At 46.1% G+C, this 26,398-nt stretch overlaps 1 protein-coding gene across 4 annotated transcripts; it reads right to left on the bottom strand.

The window, feature by feature from the left end:
• Positions 1–7,543: 7,543 nt before the first annotated feature.
• SINHCAF (SIN3-HDAC complex associated factor) lies at positions 7,544–26,192 on the bottom strand. 4 transcript variants are annotated; one of them, XM_065035169.1, is made up of 7 exons: positions 17,534–17,724; positions 17,147–17,353; positions 15,446–15,593; positions 13,527–13,626; positions 12,410–12,536; positions 10,869–11,019; positions 7,544–10,005 (listed from the first exon to the last, which is right to left on the bottom strand). In XM_065035169.1, the coding sequence occupies exons 3-7, from the start codon at positions 15,571–15,573 to the stop codon at positions 9,843–9,845; spliced, it is 669 nt and encodes a 222-aa protein (XP_064891241.1). In that variant the 5' UTR covers positions 15,574–15,593; positions 17,147–17,353; positions 17,534–17,724; the 3' UTR covers positions 7,544–9,842. The 4 variants fall into 4 exon arrangements, with proteins under 4 accessions (XP_064891241.1, XP_005500378.1, XP_064891235.1 ...); XM_005500321.3 differs by lacking the exons at positions 17,147–17,353; positions 17,534–17,724 and adding an exon at positions 26,065–26,192; XM_065035163.1 differs by lacking the exons at positions 17,147–17,353; positions 17,534–17,724 and adding an exon at positions 25,574–25,681.
• Between the last annotated feature and the right edge of the window lie 206 nt (positions 26,193–26,398).

The following is a 26,398-nucleotide window of genomic DNA, read 5'->3' as shown; positions in this document are numbered from 1 at the left end:
CATTTAATTTGCATCTGTTCTCAGATGAAAGAACAGGGGCTTTTGACTCAACTGAAATGGCCTGCAACCTTGATTGGGATTTGGCCCTTGATACTTTGTGGACTCTGCAAGCGATAGATGGCATGTATGCTTCCTGCACGACCTACACTTTTGCTTCTTGAAGATAAAAATGACAGAAGGTATACCAGTGGCTTAGGATCCATGAAGAATGCCAAAGGTTCTTGATCAGCAAAGCTCCTCAAGTCTGATGAGAAGTGGTTGAGGGAAATGGGGCTCTTTAGCCTGGAGAAAAGGAGGCTGAGGGGAGACCTTATCACTGTCTGCAACTACCTGAAAGGAGGTTGTAGCATGGAGGGTACTGGTCTCACAAGTACGAAGTGATAGGACAAGAGGAAATGGCCTCAAGTTGTGCAAGGGGAGGTTTAGATTGGGTATTAGGAAAAATGTATTCACCAAAAGAATTGTCAGGTATTGGAACAGGCTGCTCAGGGAAGTAGTTGAGTCACCATCCCTGGAGGGGTTTAAAAGGCAGGTTCTTAGGGACATGGCTTATTGCTAGAGTTAGGTTATGCTTGCACTTGGTGATCCTGAGGGTCTCTACCAACTAAAATGATTCAAAGATTCTACCTACTGATTTATGTCCTGATGTATACTGTCCCGAAAGCAGAGCTGCAAAAAGTCTGTAGGTGGGTATAAGATCTGTTTCTCTCACTGTTACAGAAGGTGAGGAAGAGGTCATGGTCCCTGCTCAGGTCCCTTTCAGACAGAAGGGGAGCCCAAAGATCACCTCTTAGAGACAAGTACCAAGGGTCAAACTATGCCAGATCAGGCAGAGTCATCGGGCAGCAATTAATTCCTAGATGTCAAGTGAAACACTTGTGAGATGCAGCATTGCTGATCACTAGGGCGTAATACAGTTTAAATACTTGGGGACAGACCTGGCAGCAGGGAAGCGTGTCTGGCATATATAGCCCAGCTTCTAAGAAAATTGCCTGCCACATGTACCAGCTTGCAGCAGTGTTGTGACCCTGGCCTATTTCGCCATGGAGAACGGCCAAGCGGAGCGCCAGTCTCACAGCCTTGCAGGGCCAGCATTACCGTGAGCGTAGCTGTGACTCTCACATCACGACACGGCGCTCCAGCAGCAATGAGAAAAGACAGATGTGAGCATCATGGGCTGAGTTTCTTTCCCTGCTGAATGATTCTTCTAGTGGTAATTCCTCTGCATCTCTGACAGTCTCTAACTACTTTAAGTGGGCCAGATCTTCAACTGGTGCCACCTGGCTTGGATGAGACAATGACACTAATTTACGCTGGCTGACAACCAAGCCCATCACTTCTGTATTTTGAATCTGTACCATATTCCAGGGCTTGATGGTCTGCTGGTTGCCTGCTGGGGGAGCACATTTACTAGTGTGTGTACTGTCTGGGAGGAGTCTAGGCCCTGTGGTGCTTCCATCTCTGCACTCTGGAAGCATTAGAGTGTGTTGAACTGTGCTCCACTTCAGGGTGAATTACTGATTTGGGTTTTTCTGTAATAATTGTTTTCTAGCAGTAAAGAATCTACCCCTTGGAACAGTAAGGGTCCTTTGTATCACTTTGGCAGCGTAAGGTTCCTCAAGATCAATGCATAGGTAACATATTCCTTTAATTCTGTAAACTAGCCTAGACCAGCTGAAAGAGACCTTCATATAAATGAAGTATAGCATTACAAGTAAACATGCATGTTGCAGATCTCTGCCTTTAGACAAATTACTTCCATCTTCAGTTCCTTTGCAGGGCAACAAAACATGCTTAACGGGATACTGTATATACTTCACTATATGAGCTTTTGAGAGAGGGAGGCAGAAAAATTTGCCAGGGAGGGTTTACTTCTAGCTATGAACTTGTATGCAAACCCCAGCCTGGCAATGGATTTTCACCTAGCTGCAAACGTTATCCCATTTTTTGTCAGTGAACTTTTTCTTCCACAGCTCCTCAATGACTTTTTTGTGCTAGCCCTGTAGTGCTTTCTGTCCCATCTCCATCCCTTGCCCCTGCTAAAAAGTATTCCTTTCCTCTTCAAAACAAGAAGTTGGACTTCTGATGGGTCCTCAGCACCCACCAGGACTAGACGTGCTTTAAGGAAAAAAGAAAAAAGCAAGGTACACCAAATCAAATATACTAGTTGTTCATTTGCATTTAATTTGGAAACCTATAGAGTGTGCACATTATAAACAATTTCACTCAACCACTCTGTACTTTAAAATGCAGAGACTGTAAAAAAAAAGCAATTTCAAATTAGAATATATAGGAGGATTTTTAGGACTTTGCTTTAGCTGGAAATTTGATTGACTGAAGTGCTGATAGTCTTAAACCTTAAGTGCCTCGTGTCAGCAAGAAGGTGAACTTTATAGCTGAGTTTTACAATCTGAAAATTAGAATTTATGTGAAAACATGTGAGAGGTCCTTAATGAAAGTGTTATCAGGCAATGCTATCATAATACTAATGCTTCTGTGTTCTTACTCTTGACCTCCCTCCTAGTTAGATGTAAAGGTGCCAGGGGAGAAGGTTTGCTACAGCACAGGAATTTCGGATGAGGACTCTCAAAAATAATGGATTTAAAAATTATTTTATAATAGTGCCTTTGGTCCCTCCACTTTCAGAAAAATCAGTAAAAATTTGTATATATCTGTCGTCTCATACATATTAAAAGCTAGATTGTAGTCAGGGGACAAAGCGTGCTGCAGTGGCACCAGCCTCTTCAACAGCTTGCCTCTGGGCAGAAGACAATCAGGGAATGGTGTCCAGGGGAAAGAAGAGGCTGCCCAACTTGTGCCATGTGAAGGGTAACAGCCTGACAAGGGTGCCAACCCAAGAGCACTCATGCAGTTGCCTGGGGCAACAAAAATGGAGGGAGAATTTAGAACCAAAGGAGAGAGAGTCCTTGTGCCTAGCAGGGCAGGGAGGGCATGGGGAGTGGTGCTTGGAAAGTTTCAGCTGGTTTGCTTTTCTTGGTTCCTAAGTGGTCATTTAAAGGACAACAAATGTCACTCAAGCAAAGGGTCTGCAGAGATGTGAACTCTGGAATTTTACTCTCCTTCTCTACAGTGGAGAAACAACCTATTATTTAATATCCCTCCCTTCAGGAAGGCATTTAATGATAGGCATCTCCATTTCCATACAAAACACTATCATCACCCTTCACCCCCCCCACCTTAAAGTGTTTCTAAGCCTGTTTTATTTTGCCTTAAGCTGCCATGTAGAAGTGGCAGGCAACTCTGGGAAGGTGGCAGGGAGAGATGGACAGCAGGTGAGGAGAAGCTGCTCCACATCCATCACACAGGCCAGCTAAAGTCATCCAGAGAAAATATCCAGCCACTGCCTTCCTTGCCACACAAGATTTTCACAATCTTTTCAATAGACTGGGAGCACTGCTCTTTTCCTTTTCCCCTCACCATGTTCTAGTTCTTAAGAAGTAGGAGCGGGATGATGGACAGAGACAAGACCAGGCCAACAGGAACATGCTTGAGAAGGCATGGTGACTTTCTGACCCGCCTACCACTACTCCAAACACCTGCACGTCTGTTGGTCAGAGGATACAACACTGAGCCCAACTGAACAGTCAGCATCTTGTGGTGTCCAAGATCATGCTGGCTAACTGGGATCAGCCCTTGATCTGTGCTGAGCACTATCCACGCTCATTATGCTTTCAGCTCCCTCTTCACCACTTCTCAAGCATTGTGGAGCCATGATGATGTTCGCAGTAAAACCCACATAAGGAACAACTGAGCATTATTAAAAGGGAATACAAACAAACAATTAAACTAGAACCTGGACAGTCACTTTATTCTGCTGATGCCAGCTAAAATCACTGAGGCAATCAAAAAGCACCTCCTATAGCCCTGGAGCTGCTGTTGGAGCTTCCTAATAGCCACCACAGGTGTACATGTAAGTGTGACAATATTACCTATGGCCACAGAGGAGCCTTTCCAAGCCAGGCTGGTACTCTAAGAGTCACAGAGTCATTTTGGTTGGAAGAGACCCTCAAGATCATCAAGTCCAACTGTTAACCTAATACTGGAGCTATACCATGTTCCTAAGAACCTCATTTGTTTCTCTTTTAAACACCTCCAGGGATGGTGACTCAACTACTTCCCTGAGCAACCTGTTCCAATACCTGACAATCGTTTCAGTGAATACATTTTTCCTAACAGCCAATCTAAACCTCCCCTTGCACAACTTGAGGCCATTTCCTCTTGTCCTATCACTTCGTACTTGTGAGACCAACACCCTCAATGCTACAACCTCCTTTCAGGTAGTTGCAGACAGTGATAAGGTCTCCCCTCAGCTTCCTTTTCTCCAGGCTAAACAGCCCCAGTTCCCTCAGCTGCTCCTCATCAGACTTGTGCTCCAGACCCCTCACCAGCCTCGTCGCTCTTCTCTGAACTCTCTCCATCACCTCAATGTCTTTCTTATAGTGAGGGGCCCAAAACTGAACACAGGATTCAAGTTGCGGCCTCACCAGTGCCGAGTACAGGGGGACAATCACTTGTTTATACAAGTGCTCTGAAACTCCTTGTGGCCTAAGGCTCCAACATCGACTCTTCCTTGGCCTCTTGCCCTCACTCCTTGTGTCCCCAGAGCTCTGTCTGGCCACCTCTCCTTAGAAACAGGCTCCACATTCCTCTAAGGAGGAGGTTTTTTTCCTTATTTTTTGTGGCTAAAGAGCAGAGCTGGCAGGCTGTGTAGGTGCAGTTATGGAGAGCCAAATACTACTGGCTCAATCAGCTTTTACTAGCACCTAACGAGCAAAGTGACCATGACCAAGCAAGGGCAATTAAAGCTTGATCCCCTGAGTTGAGGAGGGTACTGCCAAAAGACGCCATGACTGCCATCCAGGCAAGGGACGCTGCCTGCAAAACCTGTATGGGCGCTGCTGGCAGCAGCCCAGACAGTCCGGTTGTGCCTCATGGCAGGGGCCTGTCTGTCAATGGCTAAAACTGCTGGTTTCCGCCTTTCACTGAACACCCCCACAGCCCGGCCTGCTCCCTCACACTGCCTGCTGGGCCAGACTTGAAACCTGGTCGAATACGAGCTCCCAGCAGTCACGTACTTGCTGTAGCAAGGCCCAGGTGAGGTGGCTGCCGGTCATGGGCGTGTATGGCCTCATCAAAAGCTGTAGACGGCAGGAAGGTCAGCAGCACAGGCACCTTTGCCAGGAGAAAATTGTGGTACGAATAGGGCATAACCGCACTAGGATCATAGGATAATTGGGGGTTGGAAAGGACCTTCCAAGGGCATCTAGTCCAACCCCCTGCCATGAGCAGGGACATCTTCAACTAGATCAGGTTGCTCAGGGCCCCGTCCAGCCCGGCCTTGAATGTCTCCAGGGATGGGGCATCTACCACCTTCTCTGGGCAACCTGGGCCAGGGTTTCACCACCCGCATTGTAAAATATTTCTTCCTCATGTCCAGCCTGAATCTCCCTTCTTTTAGTTTAAAACCATTACCCATTGTTCTACTGTAACAGGCCCTGCTAAAATCTCTGTCTCCTTCTTTCGTATAGGCCCCTTTTAAGTACTTAGGTGGGATACCTCAACAGCTTTACAACCCCTATAATGTAATAATACTGCAAGGGAGCACAGGTTTTGTGTTTGTTTACTGTAGACTGTTTGTATGGAGGAAGCCAGAAGTGTGTCCCTGGTGCCATTTTTAGTGTCTGAAAAAGGGGACCTGGACATTTGCTTCCTTTGCCCCTTGTGGCCAGATTCCCATGGGAAGGGAACAGAAAACAAGAGCCAAAAAGGAGCTGCATCTCTGATGTTGTTCATCACAGGACCGAGTCTGCAGAATACACAGCAGACTGCTGTTACCCCTCATCTGGACCACCTAAAAATTACATTATGTGCTGCAAGAGCCCTTTAGACGGAGTTTCTCTTTTTCTTACACGATACTGAAAACAGATTTTTACATGACTTCAAAAGAGTTGTAACTGTTTAGTGACTGGGGGTGGATGGCACACAGCCATCTGCTCAGAAAGCAGCTTAGAGGCTCAGTGTTGCAGAAGTCACGGACAAAGAAATTTCCACATTGTACAAATTGGAGTAAAATTGCTCTTCATGCAGCATCTTAAAAACGCAAACAGTCTGCCCTTGCATTCCTCACCAGCAGCACTGGGCACTCAGCTCAGGCTTTGGAAATTGTGGATCTACTCCCTGTCCACTGGTGACCTCCAGCAAAATAACTTCTTGCCACATGACTTGTTTTTCCTCGTCTTTTGAGTATAATACAATCCTCTGTAAAGCATCTTTATAATGCTTGCAGTGTAAGGTATTTTAGCACATGTCACACTTGTCATTGTGACAGCTGATTCAGGTGAAGCACAGGAAGGCTTTACCCAGGATTTTGCCTCCTGATTTCATTTCACATTGTTCTGAAGATGGCAAGTCCTGCCTCTCCTGTGTTCCCCCAGGAGCTTCCTCCTTCGCAGCCGTAGCCTCCATTAGGTTACCTGCCCCACAAAAAAGGCGGCCCTCTGTCCATCAACATGTTCTCAGCACCTGGAGGTTACCTCGACGGTACCCGTAGTCACCGGTGTGCAGCAGCAGTGTAAAAGAGAGAAGGAAAAGGAACTTACTATTCGAAAAAGGGTTGAAGTTCCAGAGTGGGGTACATAGTAAGTTTGCCTGCTTTAAACCACCTTTTGGTGCTTCTCTTCAGTGATTTTACATAGACCTTTTTATTTCAGGTGAACCAAATCATGCATCTACAGCAGATAATGTAAATATGTTCATGCTATTGTACTAAAATCCTGTGGTCTTGCAATCTATGCAGAGCTTTCACTTTAATGTTTTCTACACGAATCTCTGGATATCATTGTGCTCCATTTATAAGAAAACAGCCAGAATTATCAGCAGGAATAAATCAGCGTCTCCCTTGAAGTTCAAAATAGTCTTTGGCAACACACCATCATGTTTAAGGTTGCAACGTTTTCCCCATTATGAGGGAACAGCCTCATCTTCTTCTGAACTCAGTTACTCACTGCCATCTCCTGCCAGAGACCTTGCTCCCACCGGTCTGCTGGAGCTTATCTAGCTGACTACGCCTGTCATGGGAAGAAACCCTCTGGGTTCTAGCTTCAGCAGAGGAGCACCAGTCTCTTCCACCAACTCCGCTGGATCTGGAAAGGGATGTTTCCACGTGCTGTCAGCTCCAAACCTGCAGCGGCTGGTGAGCTGGTGAGCTAAATGCTGGTGAGCTGGAGAGCAAGGCCCCTGGGGACAGCACACATCAGCACCACCCACCGCCAGCAAAGGAATGCCTCACACACATGCAGTGCCAAGGGAAAGCTCTGTGATTCTACCCCGAGACAGCTGTCTATCATAATAAACACCACCTCCTTCCCTTGCTCTGCTCTTCTTTCCAGATTCAACAGGAAGAGAATTATCTCACCCCCCCTAAAACAAAAGTCTTGAAGTCTTGTTCAAATAGAAACATGGGTTGCTTGGGCTAGTTCAAACACTAATTAATGGAACAGAGCTGAAATAAACAGAGAAGTTGTTTATTTTCTAAATAAGTCTAAATTTATTCATTACCCTAGTAAAAAAAAGTTTGGATTACAAGTGTCTGAACAGTATAAAAGTACAAAACAGGTTCCATAGATTTCTAATACATTAATACAAAGTGCATGACTACATACAGTTCATTTTGCGTTACTACCGGGAATGGAAGAGGTGGGAGGGAGTAGGGGAAGCAGTTGGCGGTTGAAATCTAGCAATAAATAAATAAATACAGAAGAGATGATCCGTATCAGAGCACATCCTACCACCAATACTGCAGCCTTAGGTGTACAGAATTACTGATGCTGAAAACACAAATTCAAATGGAAGCAGGTGTCTGCAAAAACAGCTCGGACTCTTGCTCAAGCCCTTATCAGACATGACCAACCTGATTATGCTGTTATACAAGCAAGGATCCATTATACCTGTGGTTGGACTCCATGATCTTAAAGGTATTTTCCAACCTAAGTCTTTTCTATTTGGTTGCAGATGAAAGCAAGGTAGGCAGCTTTGTCCTCCCTTCAGAATCTCAGAGTGTTTTGGAACAGCAAAATAAGACCGATGAAAGCTCTAAGCTGCAAGGCTGTGATAAGTCAAAGCCCTGTTTCCCCTGATGTTCTTTCTCTCCAGAGGTTGAATTAACCAACAGGAGAGGACAAAAAAGAAGTTAAAAAAAAGGAAGAAAGAAAAGAAATAGAACCTTTGAGGGTAGAGGCTCCTCTTAAAACTTGCTTATCTCTCCCTACCTATATTTTCATTTGCTAAGCATTCCCATCTCAGGAAGTGAGATTACATGGAAGTCCAGTCCTAAACCCTACCCACCCCAGTATTATGCCAAAGACTCTCACAAAAAGGAAAGCTTGTAGCAATCCATTGCAGAATACCCCAAAAGAGTAAGAAAAAATCATACCCACCCCCCAATCAGAAACAAACAACAACAACAAAGCAGAATTCCCAAGTTACAGAAATTAAACCTTCATAAAAGGAACATGAAGAAACTGGGAGCTAAAACTGCAGCACATTCTTCCAGGAAGCTGCTTCCACCCTACAGGCAAAGCAGAGTTTTGAAGGAGTATCACAATGGTTTGCACACGATTTTTTTTGGAAATCCATGTAAGAAATACCATCTATTGATCGTGTATGCAAACAGAGCTGCCTTGACTCAGTACAGCACCATTCTTAACAGAATTTTTTCATATTCAGTATTCACAAAAGTACTGATCTGGTGGTTGTTCAAACAAACAAAAATAAAACAAAACACAGAGAAGCACTGCGGGGCAAGGGTTCCAAAAAAGCAATCGTGAATCCAGGCCCCAGGCTGCAAGCAGATTATGTCCCTGGAGTAGAGTCTGATTTACTGAGTGAGGAGCTTGCTTTATGTTAGGTCCAGCATGAAGTCGGGTCTGTAGTCACATTTCAACTGCAGTGGGCTAACACACAGTAGTTACTCAGTTTTGGCCATCATCTACACCTAACTTGGGCAACAACATGTTTTGTTGGTCCATCTCTGATCACCAGTCAGTTACTACGTGAAACCCAGGGTATCTGCTGCTGGGTTAAAATTAAAGTAGCCTCCCATTTTGCTATGGTTAATTCTTAGGTAAATCTTCCTCCTTAGCTAAGGAGGAGAGCTCTCCCACCCTTCTGAAGAGCACTTCATGTTGGGGGCCTTCTCTGATAACTACCACTTGTAGTAGAGACATCTGCAGTTTCTTGGTCTGTGTCACATAGGAGGGATGGAATATTTGTCTTTTTTACGTCAGTAGTACAGGGTGAGATCTCCACACCTTCAAAAAAATATATATTTATATAACTAGAGAGGTGACTTATAATGTTTCTATGCATTAGTTCATCTTATTGACTCATACATGTCTAAGAATGAAATATTTTCTTGGGGATTTAAGGGAGGTTACTAACCAACTTAAAAAAATGCCTTACAACCACTGCTTCTTTCAATACAGAAACATGAACTACATATACTTTAATATACAAAACCCCATCCTCATATTCATTTGTGAAGCGAACAGAATCAGGGGGGAAGAGGGAGGGAAGATCAGACAACCTCGCAGCAGCATTCAGCTTTGCTAAGTGTTCCATAGCATCTTAAATATTATATACAGTCTTTCTGAACGATACAAACTGGCTTCGGAGTTTGTAGAATTGTAGCAGTAAAACCCAAAACAGTTCTAGGGAATAGTCTTTTGGCAGCATAGCAGGTGTCCAAAGTGAACAGTCACTTTTCTAGTATTTTTCCAGAGAATAAGAGGATCTGTATAACCTTTTGCAGCTATCCAAGGAAGTCACCACTCCTCCTGGGTGGAGATTGCTGGAGATTGTGGTCCTTCTTGTTCTGGTTTTTCAGTGGCAGACTTTTTATTGCTACAGCAAGGTTTGAAGAGATGAGTGTCTATGAGGACTTCCCCAAAACGCCCTTTGTAAATAATGCCACAGCAGACCTTTTGCCTGGAAGAAGCGGCAGGGAGAGAGACAGATGGTTTATGAGTTTAGAATATACAGAATTTACAGATATACAAAAAAAATTCGTTTGACCCAAGGCACTACTTTTCTGAGCCTCCAGCTCAGAGGCTAGGAGGACAGGCTGCTCAGAAAGTCTGTGTGTAAATGCACATTGCTTTGGGAAAAAAAACAAACCAAACCAAAAAACACAACCCACCACCAAACCCATGTCTGCACAAAACTAAGTCTCCCATTTTGCTTCCCAGAAGTTTCAAACAACTATCTGGGCTGAACTAACCTTGAATACAGTGCACTTGCAAACACTATTTGAGAGGATGCAACAAAGTCAGAACAATCTCAAGAGAGCAATTAGCTAAACAAGGGATTACTGTGTCACAACAAGCAATAAAAGATAACAAGCTCATCAGCTCCCAGAAAATCTTGTAGGTTTCCTCCCACTCCAGACTTTTTATTTTAATTACTACCATCACAGGTCAACCAAATCAAATGCTGTTTTGCTGGCAAGCTGAGAGCACTATTGTACTTGGTAACGCATCACGTCTACAGTGCAGTTTTCAGACAAGATAACAACAGTCAGGAATATTATCTGTCACTCCCAAAAACGCAAAAATATTTTCCAGCAACTAGCAACTGTATTAGTTTTTAGGGATCTGCAAGGAGACAGAGGAAAATGTCTTAAACACATGTCATTTCTTTCCAAAGGCAGATACTGTATAATACTCTGCGGCTTAAATTATATCCTTAAAACAAATTAAAGTTCAGCAGCAGAAAATTCCTGAAGAAGCAGAATCCAGCACCGTGTATGTAAATTGCTGTCTGCAGTGAGCGAATATTCTGTTGCTATTTACCTTTTCCAGTATGTGAGATCTAAAAAGGAAAAAACTGGTGTTCTGCTGGACCCAGCGCTCATCTCTGTGTCTGAGCCATCGTCAGACTGGTTACTGTAGCAGGGCGACTGAGCTGGGGAGGCACTGGAAGTGGTGCTGTGGGCATCAGAATCTGCGGGAGAAAGAAGAAATGCAACAATCAGGACATGCATCCGATGACTTGTCCTCTTCCTGACTTGTAAACGGTCACATGCAGATTGGGAACAGAGATACAGAATGCTTTTAATTAAGAAGAAAAAACTAGTAACAGCAACCCATTTTTCACTTGCCTCTGCCAGTTCCAATAGAGAGACTATCTGTCAGCATTTGAGAGAGAGACCTCAGAACTGGAGGGGGTGCTTGTACACAAGAGACTGGAAAGTAGTTCAGGATCATCAGGCTTCAGTTCCTGGCCCTCAAACATGGCCTGCACAGGCCATGCTTCAGCCAACATCCTAGTCCTGTTCTGGAATCACCGGAAGATCCTTGAAGATGATGGGGGTCTGTGCTTCACACCTAGCATGTTCTCTCTCACTGTAAATCTCCTTTCTTACCCATCCAGTTGAAGTCTTGCAAAGCTCTTCTCATCAGTGCAATGGCTTAGGCAGTACTGAGCTCTTGCTGGATCGAGACTATGAACTATGGACTCCAGTGCAGACACAAACCTTAACAGAGGGTGTACTAGCCTACCTTTTAGTTACAGTTTCTGGCACCTGCACTAGCACTATTAGGTTAACTACAGCACGTTGAATAAGGAGACACGAGCTCTTTGGGTCAGGGCCTTTACTGACTCTTTGGAGAGCTTCTCCTTCAGGTCAGGTAGGATAATTGAAAGAGAGAGAAGACCAAGTCAAGGAACAGTTAAAAGGCTGGTTTACTTTAGATGAAAAACCTAAAGTACTGACATATATTTAGAGCATAACTGGCAGATGGCTTTGTTGGAAAGCTATGAATCCAAATCTATTTGAGGAGTGCTACTGGAAAGAAATCGAGAAATCGAGACCAGCAGAGGAAGGTGTAAGGAAACTGTACAAAGGAAATGTGGTAGGAGTTTAAAGGGGGGGAAATCTAGGCTAAATAGAAAGCCTGGGTTGAAAACACATGTGGAATAAAAAGACTGACAGTGGTATCAACAGAACTGTGCTGAAAACGGCCATAGTGCGTTACTGAGGGCAGGAGGAAACCTCTTCCAACTTCAGTTTCAATTAGGGTCTTGTCCAAGAAGTTCTTTCCAGAAACACATCGTTCAAGTGTGGGGCATAAGCTACAGCTACCTACATTTTTAAGCCAGGCTTCCTACTCCCCCCTTGCCATTTCCCCACCCCTCTCTCACAGCCCACCCTGCACACAAGCTCTTCCACCCCAAGCCCCAGGAGGAGGATGAGAAGTTGTGAAAACAGGGAGTGCCCAAATGTGTGAGCACATAGTTGAATCTAGATGGTGATTCAGCTTGGCCAGTTAACAGGAAGCTATATTAGGGGAGGCCAAAGTTTATTGCCAGAATTCTCTTTGGATCTACTTACTGTGCCGCTTGAATTCCTTTTGCAGTTTGCTGATTTGATTGCTCTTTATTCTGCTTCCAGACAGAGTTTTCATTTTCTTTGGTTTCAATGTTGTTTTAAGACTGGGTCCAGCCCTGGCATCTACCACCTACAACACAGAAAATGCATGCATAATACTTCTGCATCATGCTGAGGTATTGCTCTAGCCAAGGTACCTGTACTGACTTAGCTGAAGGTGTTCAAAACCAATTCAGTTAAACCAAGGCAGTTCTGTGCACCAATACTCATATGGTTCATTTAAATCAGGTTTGCAAGAGGCTGAATCTGTAGGAAAAGGCAGCAAACTCATTTAAAAAGCATATTCAGTTCAACTTTTGACTTCTTCATATTTTTGACAAATTCGGATTAGTGTAAAATAGTTATTTAAGCCAATACAGGTTCAGTTCAGAGTGTCTGCCAAGCATTTGCCCTGGCATTTAAAAAAAAAAAATCATCAATGTAACTTCTGAATAAAGCTAGTGGTAGTAATAACCATAGTTCTGGCTCTCATTACCATCAACGCTTCCAGAATAAAGGTTATAAAATACACAAAGAATCCTGCTCATCTTCCCAGCCTTAGGCCTAAACTGAATTAGATGTATCAAAACAGAATATATGAGGGGGAATAGCTGCAAGATATTAGTCATTGTAATTATCTGACTAAACAACATTGATTTATGTGTTGCCTGAGCAAGTCACCTTGCTTGTTCAAACTATTAAAAAAACCAAACCAAAACAAAAAAAGAGCAACCAATTTTGGACAGAGGCCAAATCTGACATGTTTTGAATATCATAGGAGACTTTTGGACAAAGTTATGAGCTTGTGAAAACAAGGAATTACAAGGTATATTAGCCTGTGACTCCATCCTGGGCTTGCACAATCACCATCTGCACGTAAGGCAAAGGTGCAAGTGACAGATAAAAGCCATGTAACAGGAAATACTTCAGGAAGGGTTTAGAGATGCTGAGGATGGGGAGGGAGAGTGTGATGGAAACAATAAATCCCAAACCCTTGCCAGCATGTCCCTCTCTAGCAGGATGGACTAAAGACAGGGATGAGTTTGTTTTGGGGTGGAGAAGAAATAAATAGTTGACTAACGTGATTCCAGTTTTTTTTTGATCCTGCTGGCAATTTTTTCCATCTTTTCACCAAAAGGACACATGCATTGCAAATATCTCCTGAGCGGGCCTCATGGAGCCTGGTGAAAACAAAAGCAAAAATCACTTTACAACAGTTAATAAAAGCACCCCCCACTTTGACAGCAGCAAGAAGCATAAAAATTGTTGGAAAACAAGGGTTCCCAAGTTCTGTTTTTCAGGCATTACAATTAATCTGGGGTGCTCAAACATCGCCGTTTAAAGACCAGGCCCGACTTTCGGAAAGCTTTCTTCCATATAGAAGTACAAGGTGTTGTGATCTGCCTCCAGAGGGGTACTGAAAACAGTCTCATCACCTTCAGTTGTTTTTTTTTTTTCCTTAAACAAACATTCCTCCCCCCAAAAAAGCAAACAAAAGCAAAAGAAAACAAAAGTCACACAACAAAAAACCAAAATACCAAAACCAACGCACAGTTCCAGTGGTTGGCTGGTTTGAATGAAGAGGGAGGGAGGAGGAGTAATCATACACCTTGAATGTGCGTTTGGGAACAAACCTCAGAGATCTGACAAAAGCTTATTCAGCTCTTAACTTTCTCACAGAGCTTCAGGGATGAGTAACAAATACCAGCCAACATGCTCCTGCATAAGAGTAGGATAAGGTTTCAGAAACAGCAGTCACTGGAATGACAGCAATACTCGCTCCCTTTAACATGTTTTCTTCATAAATCAACCCTACTGCTAATCCACACTAAAAGAAATATAAGGGGGATAGAACTGTAGAATTTGGAACTGTAGAACAAATGGAACTGTAGAATTTTTCAGCTATTTAAATGGGAAGACTTTGAAGCATTTATAGATGAATGGGGCAGGCTCAGATAAGCCATTATTTGCTCAGTGTTAAAGACTGCATTTTTACCTCGGCAAACATATTTCAGATAGCACAAGACCAAAGGCCCTGGTATACTACAAGCTTCTTTACCATAGTTCACAAAAAAAAAGCAATGTGTTTTCATACGGTCTTTCCACTGGCAAGGACAGTCGCCAAGAAATACGACAAGGAAATTTTCAGCACCAGATTTATGTACAAAAATCCATGGTAAACACAAAGCACTATAAAGCTGTGCATGAAAAGAGTGTTTCTAGAAAAAAGGAGAGGGAAATATTTCTACAGATTGCAAAGATTTACACATATGAAGTTAGGAACTTCAGAGAAGAGTAGCAACACTAATATGTATATATAGCTTTTAATATGATGCATGAAAGTTCCAACTGGGCCCAAGATTTTGATGAGAGGTAATCCAACAAGACTGGAAGAAAAAAAAAAGGCAGAAAACATTTATTGACAACACAGGTGTTTTCCAGGGGAAATAATTTCATGGAAAACCACAGAATAAGCAGGAAAAAATCTTACTGCCTCATAAAAAAAAATAAAAATAAATACAGTAAAAAAAAAAAATAGAAGCTACCACAGAAGAATTTACTTTGCTGACATTTCAGGGACACAGGTCTATACAGAATTTTGAAGTTCTTAGAAAGTATTTTTAAAAGTTAATAGGTCACAACAGGTAGGTGCAAGAAATCACGGGTATTTATAGTTTTGCCTACCAATGTTTTCAAGTAACATTATGTGCAACATTGCCCAATTGGAAAGCCAAACACTTGATGCTCACTTTTCATCAGAATGGGTTTCCAATGATAAATTTTAATAATGTCTTGATACACTGTATTTGAACAAAGGCACCAACACCTGAATGAAGGTACTCTGCATAAAACCTGCTGGAACTGCTAAATATTCATCTATCGAATTTTCATTAACATTCTTGAATCTTCAGAGCCTCTCAGAGCAAGAGCGCATCATGTTCGTGGCTTGGAGGTTAACACCATGACTGACCACGATGTTGATTAAAGGAAGAACCTTACCCAAAACAATTCTGGAAATCCTTTTCATAACGTTTGCTGTCAGTGAAACGAGAACTGGAAGACTTAGCTCTGCAAATACAGCAGCCCTCTATACTCCGATACATCTTCGGTTTGTGAAAGCCAAACATCTTTTCCTCCCAGCTGTGGCCTGTGAAAACAAACAGGAACTGGTGTTACTTATCACTGGTAGATACTGAAAGAAAAACCTGGGCAATTCACTGGGCAAATCAAAAGTAAATTATAATTCAGGATGGGAAACTGCTAGATTAGGCAATAGCTCTATTCTGCATTGCCTCTGAAGAGCAGATACACACGGAATACACTTATAAAAATAATTAACAAACAATTAACAACAGCTGGAATATTAAGCAATACCCAGCAGGACTCATGACAAGCTCATTTACTGCACAATTCTACTCTAAGGGCACATCTACGACACCACAATCCAGAGGTGTGAGTGCAGCAGACTCGGTTAATGAAAGCCCCATGTATGTGGTGGGGCAGACTGGGGGACCCTGCCCAAGCCCCTGGGTAGGCAGCTGGCAGCTGAACCCTGGGTCACCTCGTCATCACCACCCGTGTTTGCTGGAAACATCCCTGCCAAATTTTGTGAAAGGCGAGGAGGAGTAATTTTAAATGAGCTGCAGTCATACCCCTAGGCTGTAGGGCAGACATACCTGAAAAGCCGCTCTAAAAACAGGAGGGTGGGGTCCCACCCAGCCTTCCGTGTGGCCACCTCTACACCGCGGGACCCAGAAGCACTGCTTGACTCTCAGGTCTGGGTGAGCATCCCAACCACATCCCAGTGCCGTGTCAGCACAGGCTCAGTTCTTGCCCTCCCGCCTTCCCCACCCTGCTCTCGCCATGGGAAGAAAACCCAGAGAGGAAAGGGATTGGGAGAAGGATCCTGGGGCGCTCACCACATATTCTAGCCATCGTCAATGACGCCGGAGCAAAAGGTGCTGCATTTATTGGGAAATTGTTTCTCAACCATCAGTTCAGAAAGCCAAAAGCCACGCTGCTCATGGGGGTCTGTGTATCCTTTTCAGTACACCTAGGCTGGGCTTTTCTATCAGAGAAGGTAACACACAGCGGAGGCCTTTTCCAGGCAGAAACTTTTGAAGTCAGTTACAAGTGGATTTACTGCAGTCACCACAACAAAGACCCCTTCAACACACAATGTCCACACCACCAAATCAGTTCTCCCAGGCCCCAGTTACACCCCAGCCCAGACTCCTGTTAAACACAGTCTGACACCGCATGAGAAGCTGTCAGAGCAAATAGAGCTCCCACAGAACTTCAAAAAACCAAACCAACAACTGAGCCAAGCTGGTGCTTTCCTGGCGCTGGGCCTGGACACATAGCAAGTCCTCACAGGTCACATAGCATCTGTCTTATACACACAGGTAGGGACTGTTCCAAGATGTTCTCTTTCAAACAGACCACAGCGCAAGATTTGCCACAACCACCTGCTGCAGGAAGCAAGCAGCAAGCTCTCCTGCTTATCACACGCTAACTTCTCAGACAGGAGACAGGCCACCGGCTGCAGGAAGCTCCCTGAGAACAGGAATCCACTGCTGAGAACTTCTGCTTTTCAAAAAAAATTAAAACTACAGCCACAGAAATAACACAAGATTTCCCCCTCCCCCCTTAACAAAAGGCCAAGTTGTTATATACTTGTAGAAGCAAACAGCGAACTACCTCTTCTCCCCACAAATGCTGCTGAAATACCCAGTAGCAGCTCGGGCAGGTCTTTTGGGAGAACAGCATCTCCATAATTTGTGGACAAGTCTGGTGAGAGAGAACTCCCAGTCACTTCACAGTCTCATGGACTGTCAAGTCCCAGCAACCCAACTTGGGTTACTGGTCAATGTATCAGGCATAGGGATGTGTCCCCAAATCTTCTACCTGCAGGAAGATAAGGAACATAATGATAACATCCTCCAGAGGGACAGAGAAAATTAACCTGAAGTCTTTAGTCTACAGACTTGCCACATCATTACAGCAATAAAATAATTTGAAAAGCAGCTTTAGGTGAGTTCAAAAATATGCTTCCACAAAATGACCCATACCTAGCATCATGCTTACCTTACTGACAGAAATTGCATGTGATGGAAGAAAATCCCAAGTATTTTTGCAGGACCACAGCAAAAGCTAGTAAACTACCCAGTCCTAGTCACAGCCTTCCACACAGAGGTAAAAATACAATCCCCCCGCCCCAAAGGGGAAGATCAGAGCATGGCAGCACTGCAAAATAAACACACAAGGTTCCTGGGCTCCTGAGAACAACAGAAAAGCAAAATAATAATATTGTTGGTTAATACTCTTACAAGAAATCCATTAAGGAATCCATATCCAGCTGAAAGCATACACGTTTACATTTCAGTCTAGTGTATCACATTGTAAGACCACTTGGTGCCCCCTGAGGTTGTGTCTCCTTGCAATTACGACCCCACGAACATGTAGAAAGACACAAGTCAACTCCCCAAAAAGCTTGTATTGACCAACCCCCTTGCAGAGCCTGCTGACAGCAAGGGACTTGTTAAGAGGGAGATGGAGGGGACAGGTCTTTCCTTCCCTCTTGTCCCAACTCGTGGTCTTTACCGCGGGCTGTAAGTGCTGTATTCCCTTCTGCTTTGTGCACATTTACAGCGCAAGGAGCTCACATAGGGCTGAGTTCTCACAAGGATGATTTTGTGCAAATATCCAGCAAAGTCACCCCAAATGCTGCCCGGCCTCTTAGGAGACCATTTGCTCCATTATCACAGTACTGGCCTGAAGGCCAGGAGCAACTGCAGTAGGTACAAAAAGGTACACAACTAGCGAGTGACGTGCTGAATGGGTTTGTTGAGGGACAGTTAAAACGATGCTCTGCCTCTGCTTAGGTATGCTTTCAGGGACACTTCACAAATCAAATTGAATGCACAACCAAATCAGGTTAGTATATCTGGACCACAAAGACAAATGAACAGAGTGCCTAGGCAAATACTTAAGAGTACCTATTTTGTTTCTTGGCATCTTATGTGCTTCTTCAAGAGACACTGCCTTCTCTTGAGGACACAGTGTTTAACAAGCCTCTGGAGATCCAACAGAACGTTCACTTGGGCACTGTCAACTACCAAACAGTGTTTTTAGATTTTGCTTGACTACTCCAGCACTAAGGCCACAGCCTGGTGCTTTTCTTTAGAAAGTCAAAGACTAACTGCAGACACAAAACTTAAGCAGCAGGAACACTTTGACTGTTACAGGGCAAGACACAGAACTGATCTCTACAATTGTATTTACTTTGTAACCCAGTTTCTCCCACTAATCCAGATGCTGATGAGACCACCTCTGTCACTAGCTGGGATTTATAACACAGTGAGACCAAGATGCATGTTTTACAATTAATCTTCTGGCAAAGGCTGGCATCAGACATGAATATTCTGAAAATATTTTGTTTTGCATCGTTGTTGCCATTCTCACAGAAGCAGCCTTTCAACACACTTTCTCAATAGAAGGGAAACTAGTGCCATCTGTTTCCCACTTGATGAATGGTCAGCAATGGTATTACCATATATCATGCCTGAATGGGGAAGAGCTAGCAGCAAAACCACAAGTAAAACACATTTCTCTGACAACTGCATCAAAGTGCACTTATAAATGTGTAACTGGACTGACGCCTTCCATTTAATCCCAAGCAGCTGCCATTTGACCATTATATACTAAATATTCTGTCAGCTGGAGAGCTCAATAGCGAATGTAGAAGCATTTGAGTCTAGAAGTACCTATCAGCACTGCTAAACTTAAAGCTCTCTGTCTCAGCTTCCATTCTAAACCATAATTGTGTGTCTGGTGCTGGAGTTGACACTACATTTCTATAGACTTAAGTGTACTTAGAAGTACATAAGACTGAGCCCTTTAAAAGGTTTAACTTTAAAGCTTTGCAATTTATATCTCAAATTAGAACCAGGGCGTTAGACTGCCAGCTACCATAACACCTGAATCTTAGATGTGAAAGTTTAAGCCTGTGAAATTTGGGACAGATAAAAAGACAGTAAGTAGGAATGTAGCTCCACAGAAGTTAAAACGCATTACACAAGATAATTTTGCAGAATTTAAGCACTTTATTGAAATACACGACATTTTAAAATCAGCAGTTGCACAGAAGTGAAAGGGATAACTCAACAGCAAAGAACCATAAATCCTGGGAGAGTGTATTTGTCACTCTGCAGAAACGGAGATTTACCTGCATTAGAAGGGGAGTGGTATTCCCCCAAGCCAGGGGAAAAGCAATCCTTCTCCTCCTCCTCACTGGTCTCCCTGCAAAAGTTGCTATTCCCCTAAGTTCTGCTTTAAACAACTGTTAAAACAACTTGAATGAACTCAGAAAAAAAATGCAGAAACAAGTTTTTTCCATCCCTCTGCCCTTCCACTTTCAGAAAAATAGCATCAAAAAGACAGACTTGTCTTGCAAAAAAATTTGGGGTCAAGCGGGGAATAGTAAAGTAGGTTGGAAATAAAAAAAAACCACCACACCCTACTTATTACATTTGTGAAAGGCTGGTACAAAGCAGCATGCATCACGTGTGTGTGAAAATGGTTTCATGCTTTCGTTACCTGTCAGGACTAGAATCTGGTGCTTAGTTTTCTTAGCAAAATTTAATTTGATGTTTTAAATTAAAAGGAGGTATTACTTCAGATGCTCATTAAGTTTTCAAGCTAAGGAAGGACTTCTGAACTCTCGAATTTTAAAACAGAAAAAGCGGAGCCACTTTCATTTGCCCTTCCAAATTCCTTCTGCATTCTTTCTGATCACCCAAGAAGAATGAAAACCCTTTATAATAGAAAGGAAGGAATTCCTAGAAGGCAGGCATGTCTCTCTTTGTAACGCAATTATCAGGCCAGTTGGAAGGAACATGCTCACCTGCTTCTTGCAAAGCTGAAAGAGAAACATTCCCTAGGGTTATGGGAGAGCAGAGGGATGCCAGTCCAACTACTCAATACCTTCCTCTTTCCCATCTCTTCACTCTGACCCTGGATCATTCACCCTTTGTGCAACTTGAAACTGCCAATACTTTGTCAGAGAGGAGGAGAATGCCTGAAAGTAATTTGATTTTTCCCTTCTATGTACAAAACAGCCTCGGCACAGCCTTCCTGAAGTCGGGCTACAGAAAAATATCATCTAGCCTACATATGTTGATGCAGCCGGTTCCTGTCAGTAAGAATCTCACCATGCTCATCTCTATAGCATTTCACTGGAACTAAGAAACATAGCCAAAATGGTACTTTTTTTTCCTTTAAATGAACAGAAACAAATGCCTTACTATAGGAAGAATATACGTGCTCTGGATTTTACATATGCAAGTGCATACACCCAGGCACATGCACACACATGAAAAATGCTTCCAGAGCTGTCTATGGCGCCAGAAGCAGAACTGCCTGTCTCACTAATAAATTCTTGGGCCTGTCCCTCTGCTGAAATAAACCGCAATACCTCTACTGAAAATCAGCTGTAGGACAGAAAACTGTACATCAACAGAGGAGCTGATCTATATCAGAGACTCAATGTAAACATACCTCCCCCTGAGTTCACATGCTGCAAAAAGAAACTTTGGAATAGAAGTTAAAATTGGACCCCAGCAAGCCACATTTTAATACGCCCAAAGCCAGAATGCTCCAATGAAGAGACTGAGCTAATTGGAGTCATAAGAAAATGCAACTTCAGTATTTGCAAAATCTTTTTTTTTTTTTTTTTTTTTTTACACTGTCATCTGCCCTTACAGCTCAAAACATAGTGACTAATTTCCAACAACCATAACCTTAAAATTGTGTGTACTGTACACTCTTCTGGTTCCCTATATCCTCAGATTTTCCTTCTACTTCCCTTCCTCTCTCTACTCAACTTTGTTTGGAAGAAAGCTGTATTTGGCCTCTACAGCCCAAGCACATCTGAATGAAACAGCATCCTGTGGAGTTTTCACCTGATGAGCTGAGCAAAACCAGTAACAAGTCAGAACTACGTCTTCAGGAATCTTTGCCAAAATAACTCGCTCTTTTGCTGATAGGTGTCCACAGCTACCATTGTGCGCTCCGTGCTGCAGTGAAACCTTTAACACACCAGATGTGAATGGCAGCAACTCCTAAGCACATATATATATAAAAAAAAAAAAAATCAAACTGGACATTTCTTTCCCATGTTTGAGCCTCCACATCATCCTGATTGGGTCACAAGCTGTTCTGAGTGAAGTTCTGAGAAGGAGTGAAGCCACAAAGGGACCTAATTACCTGCTGATCTTCAGTGGGAAATAGGTACCTAACCCATTTAGACAAAAGAAGTAAAAGGCTAAGCCCACTTGCTTGTTCCTCTAACCTGTCACGCGGTTAGTGCTCCAGAAGGGATATGCCAAAGCATGAAAACAGTAATCAGTAAGATTTGCATAGGAGGGGGAAAGTAAAAAATCCCAAACCTATCTCACCTGCAGACATTCCATCTTGAAAGAGGACTTTCCCACCCCCTCTCCAACTCCTACTGCATAACTAACACCATGCTCAGCCTGAGCTGGAGCCCTGCAAGGAAAACCTGGGATGTTCTCAAGCAAGAGCTGGAGTTCAGCCTGCGATGCTTATCTGAGTACAGTCACTGCAGCTGTTAAGATACTGTCTGTCTGCAGCCACCTGCGACTGATAAAGCATCACAGACACTTCAGATCATGAGACACTGAATAGTTTGGGGTTTCTTATTTGTTTGTTTTTAAAAAGAGGGTAACATACCTGATGGGGACTTGAAGAGAAGTAGTAGAAATTGTTTGGCTCAACAGCTAAAGTGACTTCTTTAAAAAGGGTACATTTCCATCTCCTTAAGTAACATTACTGGTCATTTCACTTGGACTTTGGACTGAGCACATTCTAGAGAAATGCAAAGGCTTGAGCCATGGAATGAAGCCTTGAGTGTACATTCTGCCCAGCCACTCAGCTTTGAAGCCCCAGCTCACTAGCTGCTTCTTTCTGTCAAAAAGCAAGTGCTACAAGGTGTGGAAGTCTGAGGAAGTTGGTTGTCAAGTGGGACTGTGTGAATAATTCCCCTCCTTATGAAAGAGGCACAAAGCATCAGGTGTTAATCAACGCAAAGCAGAAGTTTTGTTTCACAGAAAGCTGTTCAGCATGAGTAAGACATTAAACCGTCACAGTTTTAATGTTATTTTTAAACTGTGTGAATTTATCAGCATTTTTAACATCGTCTTCTACTAAGAAGTCAGCAATATCTTCTTTTTAAAGGAAAGAGTGCAAACGCAATTAGCTCTTCTTTGCAAATCTCTGGGCTGGGAGAAAAGTGAGAAGGAATTTTTCCCAGAGGCTCTGGTGCTCAATCCCACCTACTTTCAGTGGGAGCTGGATGCTGCATGCCTGTGGGTGTGTTTGAAAAACCCACGACTTGTTACCTTCTGATTCTCTACCACAGATCCCAAGAAACCTGGAATTCACCTGGGTGCCAAAGGAGTTCAGTATTCACTGCTGTCAGCAGAAAGGCCTCCAGTTCACTGCCTGCCCCTACACTGCAGAGTTCGTGCAATCTTTTTCTCTATTTAAAAAAAGCTGTAAACTACACAGTGAATCTGGCCATGCGCAGACTGGGGAGAAAGGGGTTTCCACAGCACACGCCCTGCACATGGCTGTTTAAAAACAGTCTCACCTTTGGAAGCAAACACACAGTAATAAAAGGGGTTTGCTGAGGAACCTGTCACCCTCCTGTCTTGCCTTGTAAAAGGGTTAAACAGACATCTCCATGGCTGCCAACCTACCACCTTCCACCAGCACTGAATTAAAATGCAAAACGAAAAAGAGAGCATTACAGTTAGGGTGTGTTCAAGCATGTTACTCAGCTTCCACCACAAGTGCAATACTGTTGAAGTTCTGAGCTCAATTCAGGACGCCAGGCTCTCTCCTCTCCTGTCCCCACTCAGGAGGGGACAGTGCAGGGGCTCTTCAGCCCAGCCAGGAGACACATGTTTTGGGCACACAGCAGCACGCTGAGGGGCAGCATCCTTCCCCGGCTGCCTGCAGAACTGCAGCTCCAAACTTTTCTGCAGTTAAGGTTATTGAAGTCCAAAGGACTGCCCATGAGGAGACTGATGGGGACAAGGCTCTTTGTAGTGTGAACCAAGACAGTCACTGCCAGGAGAGAGCTGCCCGGGGAGCCCCGGGGTGGGCAGGATTCAGCCCTGCTCGCTGCGCTGAGGCGCATCCGAGTAAACAACAGGTCTGGCAGGTCCCTTTAAATCCCTTTAGCTACACTCCGCCGGAGACGAAGAGGAGGCGGCAACTTTTAGCTCATGAATAAGAGAGCGCGACTGGAAGCACTGCCCTGGCGCAAAGCTGCAAGTTACAAATAATAATTTAAAAATATATTTATATATAATAGTGACTAAAGATTCATGCAAAGGTAGAGGCTGGTCGCGCCGTTCCCGCAGCCCCTGGAACGGGCGCCGTGCGGGAGGCCGGAGGCGGCGGCCGCCGCTTTCCGCCGAGCACCGCATGGCGCGGGGGAAGCGCCGGCCCCGGTACGGCGGGCACCCCGCTCCCGCCCGTTACCGCCGGCGGGCTCGCTGGGCGGCCGGGGACCGCGGCGGGCGGAGGCGCGGTAGCGCCGGGAACAAAGACCCCCCGCCCAGGGCGGACGACCTACTTTCGCGGGCGGCCCCGCCGGTCAGGTGGAGCCGCGGGAGCGCACACACACGCGCGGGCAGCCCCTGCTCTGCCCTCCCCAGGGCTGCCAAGCGTTCAACTTGCCGAAATGTGTAAAATTTTAAATAAATTAAAACAGCGCAGGAAGGGGCAGGGGGCACGCCGGAGAGGAAAGCCCCGAGCGCGGAGGGAGGTGGGCGCTGCGAGGCGGCCCCCGCGCTGCAAACGCCGCCCCACCACGCGGTCTCGGTGCAGCCGGCTCATCCGGCGCGGTGCGGGGCTGGGGGGGGAGCGGCAGCAGCGGCAGCAGCTCCGCCGGGCACGCCGACCCCTGCCCCGGCAGGGTGACGGCCGCCTCCCGCCGTCCCCCGGTCCGGTTCCGTCCCGCCGCCCCGCGTTGGTTCCTCATGGCTCGGCCCTGACGTAATTCAAACATGGCAACAGTTGCACTTCAGAGGGCCGTCGCAGACCTCCCAGCAATGCGGGCACGCCGCGGCGGGGGCGACACGGACCCCCCCGGGCCTGGGACTCTGCGGCAGCCCCGGGGCGACCGGCGGAACTCGCCTGCCCGCCCTTGCACACCAGCGCCGTGCGCGCAGCGTGGTACCCTGCGGAGCGCGTGTGCAAAGTTTTACCGCCCCTCCAAAGTCCTCCAAAACCGGCAGCCAGCCGCTAAAAACCACCGTCCCCCGCGGGACAAGTTTTACCCCACCGACACCCCCACCCCCTGGGGCTCAGCAACCACCCCCTTCGCGCGTACGAGCGCTTTTCCCCGGCGCGCCGGGGAGCCGCGGCGCCCGCAGCACATGCGAGCCCTTTGTTTTCCCTGCAGCCGGGCGCTGCCTACGTGCCGCGCCGGGGGCACGCCGGCCGCCCCGCCGCCGCGCAAACCCCGCGGAAAGCAGCGGCTGAAACTTGTTGGCGCCGGGCGCGGGCACACGTTGCCGGCGCCGGGAGCGACCTTCACTCGCTCTGTGTTGCGGGAGCGGTACGGACGCCATCGCCGCCCGCCGCACCGTCCCCACGCCGGCAACGCCGCGCACCGCGCCGGTGGCAGGGCGCCGGCCGGAGGGGGGAAGGCCCCACACGCCGCCACCCGTGCGACAGGCAGCACGTGTCACGCCAGCCCACGGCTGCACGTTTTCCCCTCTCGGGGCGTGTACAGACCCCCGGCTCCTCTGCAAATACTAATGATAACTATTAATAAAACCGCACCCCCCCCTTCCCCCGCGCAACACGGTGAAGGGGGAATCGCGGGAACGACTGTGCCCCCCGCCGCTCTGCAGACACCAACTTGTGCGCGCCGCCGCCACAGGTGTGCGGGACTGCGCGGGGAGCGCCGGCGGCCGCACCTGCGCCACCCGCTCCGCTCTGCACCGGCCAGAGGCGCGGCCGCGCAGCCCGCGTGGCGAGCCCGGGCAGCCGCGGCCCCGGAACGGCACCGTGCAGCCCGCTTTCTCTAACCCGCGCCGCAGCCGGGGACCGCTTCGGGAGTTAAATCGTCGGGAGGCCGGCTGCGCTTCCTCCTTGAGACTTGGGGCTTTAATCGTACTTTGGGGTGTGCGGGAAGCTGGGGGGGAAGTCAGAGTTGTCGGGACGGGTCTGTAACAATGCGGGAGGCGTTTCCCCCGGCCAGCACCTCCTTTAAACTCCACTAATTGAAGAAAAAGGGGGGAAACCGCCGCGCACAGGAACCACGCGTGTCAAACTGTTTCAGGCGGCAAAAGTCTTTTCGCCGCAGCAGAACTGGAGACGAGCTCCGGGATGAACTCGTGTTAACACAAAACACGGACTGCTGAATTCAAACAAGCAAACAAACAAACAAACCCCACCAAACAACACACACACACAAAAAACGCCCAAACAAACAAAAACACAGGTTTGCACCTCCCGTTCCCTCTCGGTTGTACTTTTCTTTCCTGCACTCTGAGCAGAAAGAAAGCGACATCACTCACCGCTCCGCTGCGCCCACCAACAAACGTGCGGTGCAGTGCGCGGCGCTCCCCGCCGCTGCGCGCCCTCGCCGGCCCTCCGCGCTCTGCCTGCCAGCCCGCGCGAGCCCACACCCCCCCGCCGCCTTCCTCCTCCCCCTCCCCTCGGCACCCGCCACTCTGCGCATGCGCCGCTCCCACGGCCCCATTCTCCTCAATCGAGCCCTCTCCGCTTTGCGCGCCCCATTGTCCTTTTAAGGGAGAAAGGGCCGCGCGGGAAGGCTGGGGAGGAGGGAGGTGTTGCCCATTGTGACGACGGAGGTGACTTCACGCAGGCGCTCCGCCTACCGGCCGGTCG

This window comes from Columba livia, chromosome 1 (genome assembly GCF_036013475.1).
Source record: "Columba livia isolate bColLiv1 breed racing homer chromosome 1, bColLiv1.pat.W.v2, whole genome shotgun sequence".
Taxonomy (NCBI): Eukaryota; Metazoa; Chordata; class Aves; order Columbiformes; family Columbidae; genus Columba; species Columba livia.
This window is presented reverse-complemented; position numbering and strand designations above follow the sequence as displayed.

Bases quoted from the DNA above. Each gene is read 5' to 3' on its own strand.
- SINHCAF (XM_021284782.2), bottom strand. The intron at 13,627-15,445 runs GTAAGGTTCTTC...TGTTTTCACCAG, and splicing joins GATTTCCAGAATTGTTTTGG to GCTCCATGAGGCCCGCTCAG. The intron at 11,020-12,409 runs GTAAGTAGATCC...TTTCTCCCGCAG, and splicing joins AAAGGAATTCAAGCGGCACA to ATTCTGATGCCCACAGCACC.